General features: G+C 39.1%; 1 protein-coding gene and 1 pseudogene across 2 annotated transcripts in view; one reads left to right on the top strand and one right to left on the bottom strand.

Annotated features, from left to right (window-relative positions):
- Positions 1–1770: 1770 nt before the first annotated feature.
- LOC131750497 (NADH dehydrogenase [ubiquinone] 1 beta subcomplex subunit 1 pseudogene) lies at positions 1771–1973 on the top strand (annotated as a pseudogene).
- Positions 1974–10211: 8238 nt separating this feature from the next.
- The window catches only part of SLC38A11 (solute carrier family 38 member 11), a 51128-nt gene continuing 45052 nt past the window's right edge, over positions 10212–16287 (bottom strand). The window contains exon 12 of one of the 2 annotated variants that reach the window (XM_059052351.2): positions 10212–11626. In XM_059052351.2, the coding sequence (XP_058908334.2) occupies positions 11378–11626 (249 nt within the window). In that variant the 3' untranslated portion in view covers positions 10212–11377. The remainder of the gene's footprint in view (positions 11627–16287) is intronic. The other variant, XM_067027522.1, reaches the window with a different exon arrangement.

Consider the following 16287-nt stretch of genomic DNA (forward strand, 5'->3'; position numbering starts at 1 on the left):
AGTATTGTTGGTGACTTGCATCCATTTAATCTATTAGGTTGTCTTCTTTATGCATTCAAATATAAATACTATGCTCAGGCTTTAAACATTTATTTCCAAGATATTCCTACTTATTTCTACTCTCCATCCCCCCACTTGTTTATGACAGATATAATCATAAATTGAAAGCACATTGCCATGCTACAAACTTTCTGACATTCATTAGGGCTCTTTACATACAAACTAGAAATCCACAGGATGTCTTAAGTTTTCCTAATTTGTAACATTGTTTCTACTACAGTTACAAAAAAATTTGCTATTATGAGCTAACGAAAATATATGGCTAGGGTGTTCAATTTTAGACAATGTTGGAAAAAATCATTTTTTAAATGTATGATTGTTCCCGAAAAATACACAATAAACAGAAATGGACTTAATTGTTATTGCCATATATGAGTGATTTACAGTTATTTTTCCTACCCCAATTCCCAGAAATATGTTATCACACATTATTCTTATCAGTAACAGAAGCCCTCACGTAGGCATAATAGACTCTCCAGGAGGTGGTTTCCTATTTAACTAAGATTCCTAGCTGATTCTGATAAGCCTCCTTCCCAAAGGACATGGCCACCTGCACACTGGTGCTTTTCAAACTTGCACACGAACAACCTGGGGCTCCCGTTATAACGCAGATTCTGGTTCATTAGGTTTGGGGTGGGGCCTGAGATTCTGCATTTTTAAAGAGCTCCCGGGGGTGGGGGGGATACCCTTGCTGCTGGTCCACAGATCCTACTTTTCAGGGTAAGGCAGTATAACCACCTCCCAGCTCTTAATCACCAATAGATGCTGCACATTTGTGAACCCCATCATGGGTTTGATGCATTTGTCTTTATCTTGTCTGTAGTTGGATTCTATTCTGCTTTTAGAGAATTTCATCCGATCAAAGAGGGAAATTAAAGAATTTATGGATCTATTTGACACAGTTATTAAACAGTTATTTTAGTGTTTCCTGCAAATATCTTTCCCATAAGTAGAAAATCAGGAATGATGACAAGAAGAGAATGAGAACTGGTCTCACATGCTGGTCAGCAGTGGCAGCAATAACTCCTGCACAGACCCGATGGTAGAACAAAGGAAGCTGTTGAAGGATCCCTCTAACTCCCTGTGAGCTCTTATTCTTCAGTGGGACCTAATCCCTAGAAGTTTGGTGCTTGGTGATGCTGCTTCATATCTGCTTTATTCTCTCAAGGTTGTTTCCCCTTCCCTTTCTTAACCTCCCTTCAAAACCAGCTTTCATGGTTCAATCCATACATTTTTCTGATCACTAATTCTGTGCAAGGCAGTCTAAGCACTGAAAAAAATATGAAGGACCACTGGTTTTAAGCTGTTTAATATTTATTTAGAAAAAAAAAAAGGTGTGCAAAAATAAGTGATGAAGGAATTCCATGACAACTCTGCATTTTATTTTATTAGAGGACACAAAGCTGTACCTAGAAGCTCAGCATTTGGGGAGACCTTAAAGATCAAGTTCAATTTTTATCCAGCACGTGAACCGCCCCTACCATGCTGTGGGCAATTGTTTGTCCAGCTTCTAAGTTGTTCCAAGCCCAGAAGGCTCACGAAGTTCCAGGGTAGCCCATGCTGACATCCGTTGCCTCTAATTGTTAGAAAGTTCTTATTTACACTAGATTGTTCCTTCTATTAATTGTTAGACATATACCCATTGCTTGCAAAAGAAAAGTCATGGCCTGGCTGGTGGCTGGGCTTACCACTGCCCTTAGTCGTGGGGTTATTGTTGGCACCAAGGCCCCAGCATTCATGATGAACTTACTTCAGACTGTGCGTGACTACTGGGTACATATACTTGCCCCTTTGGGATTTGTCTTTGGATGTTGTCTAGACAGAAAACATGATGAAAAGCTAACTGCCTTCTGGAACAAGAGTCTGTTATTTAAAATGAATTGAGGCCCAATGAAGAAGTCATCCGGAAGTAAAGGCTGTGGCTGAATTACAGAATGTTTACATTTTTTAAATTAAGAGAGAAATAAGAACTCATTATTTTATTTTGTTTATGTATTTATTTTTTTGGCCATGCCACGCAGCTTGTGGGATCTTAGTTCCTTGAAAAGGGATCGAACCCAGGCCCACAGCAGTGAAAGCGCCGAGTCTTAACCACTGGCCGCCAGGGAATTCTCCACATTCATTATTTTAAGAAAAAAGAAAAGAAAAGTTATGGTCTGCTGGAAATGGCTGGGGGGAACTGTGGGGCGCGGCAAAGCGTTGCCGCAAAGCAGGATAGAAAAAGCTGAATCATCCATCCTGTAGCCAGTGCGCATGCGTTGGAATATGCTAACAAGGTTTTGGAGCAGTAACCAGTCCGAAGGTGACGCGTGGCTATGCCTCCGATATGAACCAGTCAAAGACTTGCACAGTACCCCGAATCTTATATAGGCAGCTGCCGTTTAGGCTGCGGCGTCTTCTTTCCATCTTTCTATAACCAAGCTGTACTCCAATAAAGTGTGATACGAGAAGAATCTAGCGTGTGGCGACTGTTATTCTGCTGGTCAGACACAGCTCGCCATAGGGAACTTTCAGAGGAGGAGGCATTTGGGCAAAATCTTAAGTGCTACTAGAATTTAGGGAGACAGAGAGAAGTGGGGAGGCAGGCAGCATTCTCATCCTCTTGGAGTTACACTTTCTAATGGTCAATCTGGATCCCCTAATTAATGCCCCCGTGTTAAGTGATGTCTCTATTTTAAATAATGCAGAGCAATCAACAATATGTCAGATACCATGGCATCATTTACACAAGATATTTGAGAAAATGAGTGGAGGGATTTTTCATATTCTCCTCACTTATAAAGCAGATGATTATCCACCTGCTACAGCTAGGCCTGCAGTAATCTAATTCTGAAAGGCCAGTTTTATCTGGCGTGCAAAGGAAGTAGGCAGACACACAGCGGTTGTTTGGAGAATAGTACAGATGTTGAGGTGAGAAACTACAATGGCTGGAGATATGCAAGAGCGGCTTGTGGGAGCACAGCTTTAAGCCATGAGGGTTCACTGTGTTGGGAAACCACAGCGGGAGCTGCTCAACCTTGTGTTACCCATGTGGATGGAACCGCTCCTATTGAACGCCATGAACCGAGTTTTAGCTTTGTGCAAGCAGAAGTCTTCTCGTTTCTCTCTTTTGTTTTGCCGCCCCATGCAGCATGCGGGATCTTAGTTCCCCGACCAGGGACAGAACCTGTGTCCCCTGCATCGGGAGCGCTGTCTTAACTACTAGACCGTCAGGGAGGTCCCTCGTTTCTCTTTTTACGGAGAGTGAAGTCAAGAAGTGCAATTCAGAATATAAATGACAGAGTACCTATATGTCAGGAAATGGAAAAATACGGATGTGCTGACAGCTTCCACCTGAATTCTTCTTAGGAAGAGAATGGCATTTGTGTCAAAAAAATACAATGACCAGGTATGGGGTAAAATGGAATAGGGGTCTTCTAGAGGCCTGGAGGTTCTGGGACCTCGCTGAGAAAGTCACAGGAAAATATTTGCTTATTAATCTGAAGGAGATGAAAAATGAAGAGTAAAGATGTTTAGGAGGTGAAGCCTAAAGATTGTTCGAAGGCCATGCCCCAGGGTGTAACCCTTCCTCCTAAGCACTCTAAATCTTCAAAAGGTACAACAACAACAACACAAAAAATACACAATGCATGATGTGAATAGATTTTTATGGAAAATGATGCAGGGACGGTGTGTTTTGCATCTGGAGTATCGTGGAGTTTTTCAGATACAGAGCAAAAGAGCCCTGGTTTATGGTGGCATAGAGAAGCGTGAGAATGTAAGCCAGGCTAATTTACCAGAATTATGGAGTAGGCTCCTGAGTGTGGAATGGGGTTTAAGATCAAGTTTAACCAATTCACTTGGGGGTGAGGAGTCCTCAGCTGGCATTTAGGGTACACATTTAAAATCATTTGTTTCCAAGAAAAATTTCTACCTCAAGCTAATATTTTTAAATTTCTTAATCTCTTGTTTAAAATGTCTATTTTGAAAGGTCAGATTGTCTTCTAGAATAGGGAGCATCTCCCGCTGTGTTTGTGCAATCAACTCGCCACTTCTACAAAACCCAAAGTTTTTCTAAGTCCTATTTTTCTAAATATTTAATGTTGATTTCCTTCTCTGTCTATTCCTACAGCTTTTTAAACAAATCTATAAATTCATTTTGAAATGCTTTGAAACATATGTAAAACCAAGGTCATATCACTCAACTTCCAGTTTGTCTATGTCTTGCACATGGAGAAACAACAGTTAAAAGGTATAACTGAGAAAATTCTTTTTAGGACTTTATAAGAATGAAAAGTGGTGTAGGAAAAGTCAGAAGTCACCCAAAGGCTGCCATTCTGGGGTACAGTAGTTTTTCCTCTGTCTGAAAAGACACTTTACTATTTTTTCTCCCAGAACCTAAAGAATTAAAGGACAATACTGTTCGGAGAGAGATGTGACTGTAAGAAGCCTGGACTGGATTTATTTTTCTGGAACTGGCCTTGTTGTCCTCCGGCAACACAAAATTAAAAGATAATACACTGTGCCTTGGAAATAAAAGTTTTCAGTCTTTCAAATTTTAAACTGCAAACTCATTTGCTGTCTGGGGTGTTTTTCTTAAATTGTTGCCTGCATATTCCTAAACCACCTCTTCTTTTTGGTGCTCTATCAAATTACTGAGCTGTCAGATGAGATTAAACAAGGTGATAATTGTATCTGAACCATAAACACATTTTGCTTTAAAGTTTTGACTATTTCTTTAGGAATAATATTAAATGAAGGAATTAAGGTTAAGTTTTCCTGGTAAATTATAAATTTTAGTTAAATACATCTGAATTAGGTAAATTCAAGTCATTAAATGTTTATCCAAGCATCTCAAATTACTAAGATATATGAGCATACACTGGCAAAAAGTAAAACTGAATACGACATGGTCTTAGGTCTCAAAGAGCTTGTAATTAAGAAAGAGACAAGTAAATTTTTATTTAGCAGTCAAAACAAGTGAAAAACTATGTGCGGATTGGTATGCACTTGAAGAGACCTTTTAAGAATATTCCAAAGAGTCTAAACTTAAGAAAATAATTGAGAAAAATGTAAAAAAATGCAGATTAAACTAAAAGTGTGGTGTGTCTGCGGCCATCACATTCTGAATAGCACAGAACATTAAGGAAATATTCTTCCAGTATTTGATTTGAAAACCATTATGCAGTTCAACACAATAGTCACTCACTTCACTGACAGGTGATGAGGTGCTGACATATGTAGTGCTAAAATTGAAAGAAATTTCAATTTAATGAGTATAGTTTATATGAGGATAAAAATAGTTTAATAGTAGATCACATTTCAGATTTAGTGACAATAAATTTATTGGGAAAAGAGTGAATTGGAATGGAACTCCATGTGCCAAATCATGGTTGAACTGCAATCATAGGTTGCTTACAGATATGAGAGTTCAGCAACAATTAACCAAAGCACCCTGTAATATTCAATTGGCTATAAAGAACTTATGATACAGTACTGAGTACTCTATTATTATTTGTAAATTATGTGTCTTTAATATTATTAAAATTAATAATAAACGTATGTGCTTATATGTAAAAAAAAGAATATTCTAAATAACATCTCTGAAGGTTCGATGCTTAATAAAGCAAAACGAGAAACTCAATTATCTAAACCACCTTGTTGGATGAATGACTGTATCACATTAACTTGCTTCTTTACTGAAAGACAATCATTATAGATGGAAAAATCCAATTAAAAGAATATGGATGGCTATAGGTACAATCAGCCATTTTCCCTTCTATACTACCAATGTCACTTCAAATACTTAAGTGTTTAGTACATTCAAGGTACCATGCCATGGACTATTAAGAGTAAAAAGAGGCTTTAAAACACACTGTCCTCAAGGAACTTTTAGTCTGGTTGGCGGGACATGGTTTCTTCATATAGCATAAGAATTACAGAATTCCAAAGGAGGAAAATTAACCTGCAACTAGAGTTGTCCGAGGTGGCACAGGGAGAAGATTGGAGGATTGACAGAGTTTGATGAGGGTGGGAAAGGAAGGTTTGGATATTTCATGAGAGGATGGCAAGAATTCAAGGGCGATGGCAAAAGGGGCAGAAAGCAATTTTAGTGTAAAACAATGCTTTAGTTATGTCAGAAGAAAGGGTTCCTTGCTGCAGTCATGGGAGATGAGGCGAGATATGTTGAGGCCACTCGATAAAAACTTTGAATATAGGCCATGGAGTTTGTACTGTATCCTTTTCTTTCTTTCTTTTTTTTTTTCTGTGGTACGCGGGCCTCTCACTGTTGTGGCCTCTCCCATTGCGGAGCACAGGCTCCGGACGCGCAGGCTCAGCAGCCATGGCTCACGGGCCCAGCCGCTCCGCGGCATGTGGGATCTTCCCGGACCGGGGCACGAACCCGTGTCCCCTGCATCGGCAGGCGGATTCTCAACCACTGCGCCACCAGGGAAGCCCTGTACTTTATCCTATAAGCACAAGAGATTCATGAAAAGCTTCTGAGCAAGCATTTGGTGTTATTAGAGCATCAGTTTAATAAGATGATGCTTGGAGTGATGCACAAATCATCTTGAAGGGAGGAGAGCCTGAAGGCAGGATGCTCAGGTGAGAGGCTGTGGCATTAGTCTGGGTGAGTTGGTAAGGACCAGAATCAGGTAGGTGTTAGGAATGAAGGACAGATTAAATCCGTATGTCTTCTTTTTTTTTAAATGAGACATTTAGTATATTGCTCTAAGTGAACACTATAATAAAAATTCCAAAGCTAAATTTATTCATAATCTTCATTTTCAATGAGCAAATATTAGAAAATGACTATTGAAATGTCCTATAAAGATAGTCACATGAATTCTTTATCAGCATGATGTTATTATGAGTATAACCCAATTTTACTCATGTTCCAATTAAGATTTTTTTTTCCAAGTAAGACATTTTATTGAGTTTAGTCCTAGGAAAACTTGCTGTACTTTTGAGGAACTGGTATATTTTCTTCCTTCTCATAATAAGAGCTATGAAGCTCACGCAATCTTCCCTGAATGCCTGTAGGTTCCAAACCAGGTTTGTAGCTTAACCACTGCAGCTGTGTTGACTTTAGACCATAATCTCTGTTTTCCTCTTTGTTAACTCTCCTCCCCTCCCTTGTCATTACTCTTCCCTAATCTCCCTGTCTTGGTCTCTCCTCTCCCCTCTGTAAGCTTCTCCAAAGGAGTTTTCAAAGAGATGAAGGATAAGTACAGTTACTCTCTGACAAGAGCTCTCCCTCCTGTCTCCACTCTCAGTTTCTTCCTGACCTCCAACCTGGCATTCTACGCCCTGCTCAGCCTCTAAATACATGGGCCCACCTGGCATCTCTATCATGTCCAACCTCCATCCTTATTCAAATGTGATCTTTGAATCAACAGCAACCGCATCACCTGGGAACTTTGAACAAATGCAGATTCTCAGGCTTCACCCCAGAGCACCGAACCAGAAACTCCGCATGTGGGCCCCAGCAATCTGTGTTTTGACAAGCCCGCCAATGATTCTGACACGTGTTGAAGTTTGTGAACCACTGCTCTAGAGAATGACTGTACTGTTTTCTTTGTCTCCCAGTCTATGTGTTCTCTAGGTCATGGTGCCTCTTGTCCACTCTGCGTGTCTACTCTGTAATCCGGGCAAATCCTTTATACTCTTTCTAGAATAATTACAAATTCTTCAAGAGGTTAGCTGATTGGTGTAGCTAACTATTACCTCCATCAAAGTCAGTTAAGCATTTACGGGTACCTTACCTCATGGTCATTGGTTGGTCCATGCTTGAGAATACCTGACAACGCCTGGTCCTGTCAGTGGCCAGCTATACTAAAAAATGGACTAGCATCACTTCCCTGAGAAGACTGCTGCAGATCAGCCAGAAGGAGGCCTGCTGCTATCCAATACATTTATCTTTTTGTCTCTCATCTAATTAAGTAGATGTGTGCAGTATGACTCCAGCAAAGGACTAGTTGGGCTTTTCCTAGTTGGATAACCTGGATTTCAGAGTTCTTTTAGTAAAGACAAGAGGCAACAATTATTGCTTGACACCACTGGGGTTGGTCAGAGGCAAAGCAATCTACCTGTTCTGATATTTGAAGATGGTTCAAGTTAGGGCTGAGGTTAAAGAACCAATTATAAGTGACATGCATAAGGACCCAATTTGTAAGTTATACAGATGCCGTCCAATCTATATCCTTAAAGGAAATGTATTGCTAGATGTTTGCATTAGTGTATAAATATACTATTCCCTCCCCTCCTCTTTAAAATTAAGAAGCACTTTATAAGGTCAAATGTAGTGACAACTTCAAAAACTGGATTAAATATTCAAGTTGTTTTGTTACAGGCAAGAAGTAGCAGGGAGGGAATGAGTTTCAGTGGAAATCTCATTAAATTGAGGCAGAACATAGATGGGGGTGGTTCTCAAAGTTCTGCATGTTGGCAAAATAAACATAAGTATCCTTGTGAAATAGATGTGTTTCTAACATTTATTCTATCATAATTTGAAAGTGGTAATCCTTGCAGCTAATAACCGGGCCCAAGGTGGTCTTGTTCTGCAGTTGATTTGGAAAACACACACACAAAACCAGAACAAATATTTATTAGACATTAACACAGCACTCAGTTCTTACCCGGAGCTTTTCACCTACTTGAGTCAAGGTTAATGTATCTGAGGCAATAGCAAGAGTACAAGATAATAGAAGGTTAAGTACTAAATTACGTTATCCTTGACGTACTTTTCTTTGTACACCCTTGGAAATCTCCTCTCTCATGACTTTATCTAACAACTATGTAGGTCAGTGTTTCTCAGTCCTGAGTAATGTAGAGATGGACTGCTGCAAAAATTTCTTACATTCCCTCAGTATGAAATGAAAGTATTTTTATAAGCATTTTACCAAAACATGTATTGATCTAAAAATGGACACAAATCACCTTATGATTTTTTTTTTTTTTTTTTTTTTTTTTTGCGGTACGCGGGCCTCTCACTGTTGTGGCCTCTCCCACTGCAGAGCACAGGCTCTGGATGCGGAGGCTCAGAGGCCATGGCTCACGGGCCCAGCTGCTCCGCCGGCACGTGAGATCTTCCCGGACCGGGGCATGAACCCGCATCCCCTGCATAGGCAGGCGGACTCCCAACCACTGCGCCACCAGGGAAGCCATACCTTATGATTCTTAACCAACTATAAGAAAAAACAACTCTACAAATGAAATACAGAAAAGCTATACAGCCAATAGAATTTAAATTAATTCAGTGGCCCGGATGATGTTTTGTTGAAGCGAATGCTACCACGCAAAGCCTGAGCATGGCCCTGCCAGCTAAGGGGCAGCTTCCTTTGCTTTCAAGAGGCCTTTCTTATTATTAGTCACATGACAACTCAGCTGTCACCACTTCTGTATTAAAACTGCTGTGAAACTATCTCTTTTACACTTCCTGTGGGAATATTTTTTTTTGGCCTGTAATTTTTACAGATACATCAGGTGTGTCTTCTCTGCTTGTGATATTTTCTCACTATTCGACAACAATTAAAACAGTACTATGGATTGTCAGCTTGATTGAAATACAGATGAAAAGGTGAGAAATGAAATCTTGGGTGATACTTGATTTAAGGTAGCCATCCAGATGGGCCCAAATTTTCTTGTTACTTTTAAAAGATTGTCATAGATATGAAAACATGAAATCCTCCTTAAGAGATATAAAAAAATTCTCATTAAAAACTGAGGCCAGCTGTGGCAAGCATAGCTGTGCCTCCCAGACCCTGCACAAGGAAGCATTAGTGTCCCAGCCACCAGCAGATCACCTCTAGCTCTCAGTCCCTTTAGGGTTTGCTCAGCTGCAAAGAGCTGCCCACATTCAAGGACTGATGGAAGTAGCAGTGTTAAAACTTGGCTATTTCATTTGAACTGAGACAACTCTGATGGGTCACGTATGCTCCAGACTTTTTATGGACTTGGCTGAGGCTTTGCCAGCCTGCACTGCAGTTCCATTTTGCCCACCTGATCCTGCTTTCCCCCTCTCTCCCACTAGTTATAATCCCTAATACCCCGAATGCCAAACCCTATCTTACCGTCTGCTTCTGGAGAATCTAGTCAACGAGAGCACCCAAGAATCTCTCTGAGGAGCCCCCAGAGTAGTGAGACTGCCTATTTTTTTTTTTTTTTTTTTTGCGGTACGCGGGCCTCTCACTGTTGCGGCCTCTCCCATTGCGGAGCACAGGTTCTGGACGCGCAGGCTCAGCGGCCATGGCTCACGGGCCCAGCCGCTCCGCGGCACGTGGGATCTTCCCGGACCGGGGCATGAACCTGCGTCCCCTGCATCGGCAGGCGGACTCTCAACCACTGCGCCACCAGGGAAGCCCGAGACTGCCTCTTTTGTGCCCTGATACTTCTCTCAAGGCTCTAGTCTGAAAGTTCAGCTTCTAGTTATTTATTCCTGCCAGCACATCACATTCAACAGGTCCAAAGCTGATGCAGAACTGATCTCTTTAAGCTTGTGCCTCAGAACAACTTGTGGTTTTCCCCCATTTTATAATTCATTTAATGGCATTACCATCATATTCCCACAGAATCAAAACTACAAGGTAATTTTGCTTCCTCACACACCTTGCTCTGTATACCTAGTCTATTAGTCACGCTTTGTAACATGTGAAGGACTTTACTCATTTCTCCAGGGGTTCACTTTCCTCTAACCAAGGGATGCTGCTGAAATCATAATGGACAGCTTCACTTTGCTCTTGATATCTAGTCTCTTTAATAGTCTTGAGTTTTCCTTCCCTTTGAGTCCTTCTTTTAAGACAAAAACCGAATTTTTCTCATAAAGGATACATACACAAAATTGCAACCCACAATCATCTACTCATTTTACAGCACAATATATTGGCTCACATATTAAATAAGAGAATACTGCTTTGAGAGGGTGGCAGCAGACACTACAGGCTTCACTGCTCCTCCTGCATTAAGGTTAGTGCAGCCCAGTCATTAGAACAAACCATTTATTTTGTCCCAGTTTAAGATAAAATACGTTCACTTTCTTTTCCACACTGTGTGGCTTGCGGGATCTTAGTTCCCCAACTAGGGCCCTCGGCAGTGAAAACGTGGAGTCCTAACCACTGGACCGCCAGGGAATTCCCTCCTTTTTATCTTTTATACTGGACTAAAGGGTAAAGAAAAACCAAGTCTTGATAAATGCCAAAGTAATAATTTTATAATATAGAGACTAAAACATGTGTGAATGTTATTGTGCAGTTTAGAAGTCTATGAAAAATACCTATTTTTTAAAGCACGCAACTCACTGAAAGATGCTGACGTTTAAAATTGAAAGTTGTGTTGTCAGTTAAAAATGAGAAATTGAGATGTTTGTGAGGGAGAAATTGTCAGGAAAGCAGTAGAACATTTCCTGCCCGTGGGTGCAGTCTTGAGGATTGGTGACGGCCATGACAAATCCAACAGCCATCACCACAGCACCAATGGGAAGCATGACACAGGACATAATCTTATCTGAGTGTGTCCTCGGTTCTTCAGACAGTTTCAGATAACATGCTGATGGGATGATAAAAATTAGGGGAGCTGCACAGAGCACACCCTGCGTATTCAAAACAAAAAATAAGATAATGTTACTGAATGCAGCATTCATTGGACAGTTTTTAAAAAACATTTACAAAATGTATGTGTCATCATGCATGTTAAAAGTTTGATAGGTTCAGTTAAATCAAACAAAGGAAAGAAAAATAATTCCAAGAAAGACTTAGGAATAGGCTTTTCCCTTACTGATGGTATATTTACAAATGAGAAAAGTACAATAATATAATAGTATATCAGGCTTAAATAATAATCAGAAAATAATATAAAATAAAGCAGATGGTAAGACTGACTCCTGGCAAACTCTTAAAAGTTCCCATATTTTCAGTCACATCATATTTCCTTATACTCTTCATTTCAAATTGCTGGTTATCTATTATGCCATTCAAAGCTGAGAGGTCTGTTTGTCAGCTGTGTACAAAAGGGGGCCATTGGGAGGTGTATATAGGGCATAACGTCTTATCTCTCATCTTCCCTTGACTTTGTATGAAAGTAGGTGCCTGTCTGTATGAGAAAGGAAAACTGTACCCCTAAGGGTACTTAGCATGAAGTAGCATTTCTAAATCCTCTTTCAAGTAAAACTAAACATATTAATTACCCTAGAAAATTGACAGCAGAAATAAATATGACTCATTCACCTTTCCCCCACATTGTCTTATGGATAAGTCCAACCTGAGGGGGAATGTAAGATTGAAAATTATGGGAAGTGGTGTTGTCTATTATAAAAAGACCAAGAGTTACTGACTTCAAAGGAAAGAGACTTTCCCCTTGAGGAGGCCAAATCTGCACTAGTAACTCTGCAAATGAAGTAATGTTAAAATTGAATGCATTTTAGGTAATATTTTTTCTAATTATGTTAAAAATTAATTATATATTAAAACACATATTATTAAAAATATATTTATATGATGTGATAAATGACATATGACAAATGATATTTTCTTAAACCATAAAACAGAAAATTTTTAAAACAGACAATAACAAATATGATATGGTTTACAATACAAAAGAAGCTTTCCATAAAAAATATATTTTCCATACCTGAAAAAGTTATTATGGAAATTACAAAATTACAAAAAAAATTTACAAAATTACAAAAACTTACAAAAATTATTATGGAAATTATGTAAATATACAGAAAAGTAGAAAGGATAGTATAATGAAACCCTATATGCCTATCACTATGGTTTGAAAACTTTTGACACATTATTCTGGTAGATTGTCCCCAGGGAAAACTCATAGAAAACTGATTTTGAAACTGGATGATGTAAAAGAACAGATTAGACTTTAAAAATAGTTTTAAGAGAAAGATTTTTCTCAGTATCACCACTTACTAAGTTTACTGTATTTTACACTAATTACTACTCTCATACAAGAAATATATGACTATGATTTTAAAAATGTAACTTTTTAATTTTTACAAAAACAGCAAAAGTCTGGAGAAATATCAATTGAGGGGGACAAATTATGAAGTCAGACTAGCCAGGCAGCATCTAAAAATCTTGGGAAGAATAGAAGGGACCACACTTCATGGAAAATATTTCTATAGTCAGAGATATAAGAATGAGAAAATTCTAAGAGGTACCATATTCTAATTTAAAATATATGGACAATATAATTTTGTTATTCATAGCACATGAATACAAATGAATACCTACAAAGGTACACAGCATATAAAGGATTAGTTTTCATATGGCCAGAGTTAAATGAATTATGGATTCCTTAGGCTCCATGATGTCACTTGAAACTGACAGTGTTTTTCAAGTTATAAAAAATACTGTAGAACTCAATCTGTGCTTATAATAATGATCCTTTGATTTCTATGAAATAATTTTTGAAAACAATTATATATGTACGTGTGTGTGTGTGTGTGTGTGTGTGTGGAGAGAGAGAGAGAGAGAGTCTCTTCTCTTCATAGGAACAAACATGTGAAGCTACTTCATCTGGAACTGTGGAGTGTGAAAGTGCTATCAGGATGAAAACTGCCACCAGCTGCTGCTAAGAAGCTGTCATCAGTCAGCTTTTTGGGACTCTTCCAAACCTAACTTGCTGGGCAGTGCAAAGTAATGGGTGTTCTGTTTATGCCATAATTTTTAAGGGTTGAGAAAGCAGTGGGAATTAGTGGGAAAACTGTATAGCTGATGTTTGTCCTGGAAGGAGTCCAGTTGAGTATCTTGTCTTGATAGCGGTTACTTTCCTAATATTTGAGAGCTCTGTCTTGCTAGAGATTGTTGTTAGGACCTAAGATCATCAGTAAATTGATAGAACAGTTCCATCTGCTCTAGTCCCTATAAATGAGTCCAGCTAATTTGGTCTATCTAATACAGCCTTGCCTGAGGTTACACCACTGGCTTTGGGATAATTTTTGAAATTTCTTGACAGAACATAAATACCATAACAGTTTATCAAAGAGACAAGAAAGTATAGACTTAATTATAAAGGGGGGGGGAAGCAGTATCCTTTGATAATAACACCACAGATGCCAGCACATTTTGCAATTTGCGAGAGGGAAATAACAGAAAGTGTTGAAGATCTTTACTGGCAATACAGATTGGAAAAGTATCTGAATTCTCCTACCTGAATAGAGACCTCTCATTTGATGCAAGGAAGCTGAAAACTAAATAAAAGAATGCTTATACCTATTGAAAATTTCGACTTTGTAATCAATTTGGACTCATGAAATGTGTTCCTATACCTTAAAAAGAAACTCTAGCTCAGAGGTCTTTGGCAGCTTGGACTATGGCTCCCTCACTCTGTATGTGGGCTCTTGCTGGGTAACTGGTTTGCTGTCCTCCTTCCACTGTAAGCTGCACACAGTCCTTGCTGGGCTGGTTACTCCAACCACAAGCACCAGCTGCTTCATCTCTTCTCTTTGCTCTGCTGCACGTAGAAACCCATAGGACCCAATTACTGCAGATGCCTCTTCTTTCTAAGAGCAACGTCAGTGCCAAGATGCTAGATTCTTATTACCAAGAATGGAACCTACATTTATTTTATTTGTTTCTAAAATGAATCCTTTAAAATTGAGGGTGCATTTGCCTTGGAAAATATATCGTTGTCTGCTGCCATGAAAACAATAAAATAAAAGGGAAGCTAGTTCTAAATGGGGTTTTATTTTTTATTAAATAACTAATATAACCCTGAATAATTTATTCTGTATTATTTTAGTTATACTAAGTAACAGCATTCCCCTAACTTTGCAAATTGAAGGTCTGATTCTATTACACACCTCATTTGTAAAGGCCCATATTCTACTTATTCTTTTTTTTAATAAATTTATTTGTTTTTATTTTTGGCTGTATTAGGTCTTTGTTGCTGTGCGTGGGCTTTCTCTAGTTGTGGCCAGTGGGGGCTACTCTTTGTTGTGGTGCGTGGACTTCTTGTCGTGGCTTCTCTTGTTGCAGAGCATGGGCTCTAGGCCCACGGGCTTCAGTAGTTGTGGCACATGGGCTCAGTAGTTCTGGCATGTGGGCTCAGTAGTTGTGGCATGTGGGCTCAGTAGTTGCAGCTCGCAGGCTCCAGAGTACAGGCTCAGTAGTTGTGGCGCATGGGCTTAGTTGCTCTGCAGCATGTGGGATCTTCCCAGGCCAGGGATCGAACCCGTGTCCCCTGCATTGGCAGGCGGATTCTTAACCACTGCGCCACCAGGGAAGCCCTCTACTTATTCTTGATTCTACCACTTAAAACTAGTGTGACTTATTTAAGTGTTCATTAACAGATGAATGGATAAAGAAGGTGTGGTATCCATACACATACACACACACAGAGAGAAATATTACTTAGCCATACAAAGAATGAAATTCTGCCATTTGCAATAACATGGATGGACCTAGAGAGTATTATGCTTAGTGAAATAAATCAGAGAAAGACAAATACTGTATGTTGTCACTTATATGTGGAATATAAAAAATAAAACAAAGTAGTGACTATAACAAAAAAGAAACAGACTCACAGATATAGAGAACAAACTAGTGGTTACCAGTGGGGAGGGGTGAAGGTGGGAGGGGCAGGATAGGGGAGGGGGATGAAGAGATATAAACTATTATGTATAAGATAGATAAGCTACAGGATATATTGTACAGCATAGGAAAATATAGCCATTATTCTATATTAATTTTAAGTGGAATATAATCTATAAAAATATTGAATCACTATGTTGTACACCTGAAAGTAATCTATTATAAATCAACTATACTTTAATTTAAAAAAAACTAGTGTGACCTATTTAATCACTCCAATCATTCTGTGCCTCAGTTTCTTCATCTATACAGTTAACACAGATTAAGAGGATAATGCATGCAAAACACTTGGCACAGAGTAAATACTCCCTACATGTTAGCTCACACTGTTGTTCAGAAGGGGAACACCACATGCTTTAGCTACTTCTAAAGTGTTGCGTGACCTGGCTTGCATTACTGACAGAAATGATGCTTGATATGGCGTTATGAAACATGACAAATGCCCACACAAAACGGAGTTGAACAAAGACCGGGCTATGATATTGTGCTAACCAAAAGACTTTTGTTGACCGGAAAAATATACACTCAAGTGGTCTGGAAGGGAATGGAGATCTTCGATTTTATGAATTCCTACAAAGTGCTTTAAAACTAGTGTAATTGAGTTATTAAATTATGACAAATTAACACTGTTTTTTATGAATGTTTA

The sequence above is a fragment of the Kogia breviceps genome, chromosome 2 (genome assembly GCF_026419965.1).
Source record: "Kogia breviceps isolate mKogBre1 chromosome 2, mKogBre1 haplotype 1, whole genome shotgun sequence".
Lineage (NCBI taxonomy): Eukaryota > Metazoa > Chordata > Mammalia > Artiodactyla > Physeteridae > Kogia > Kogia breviceps.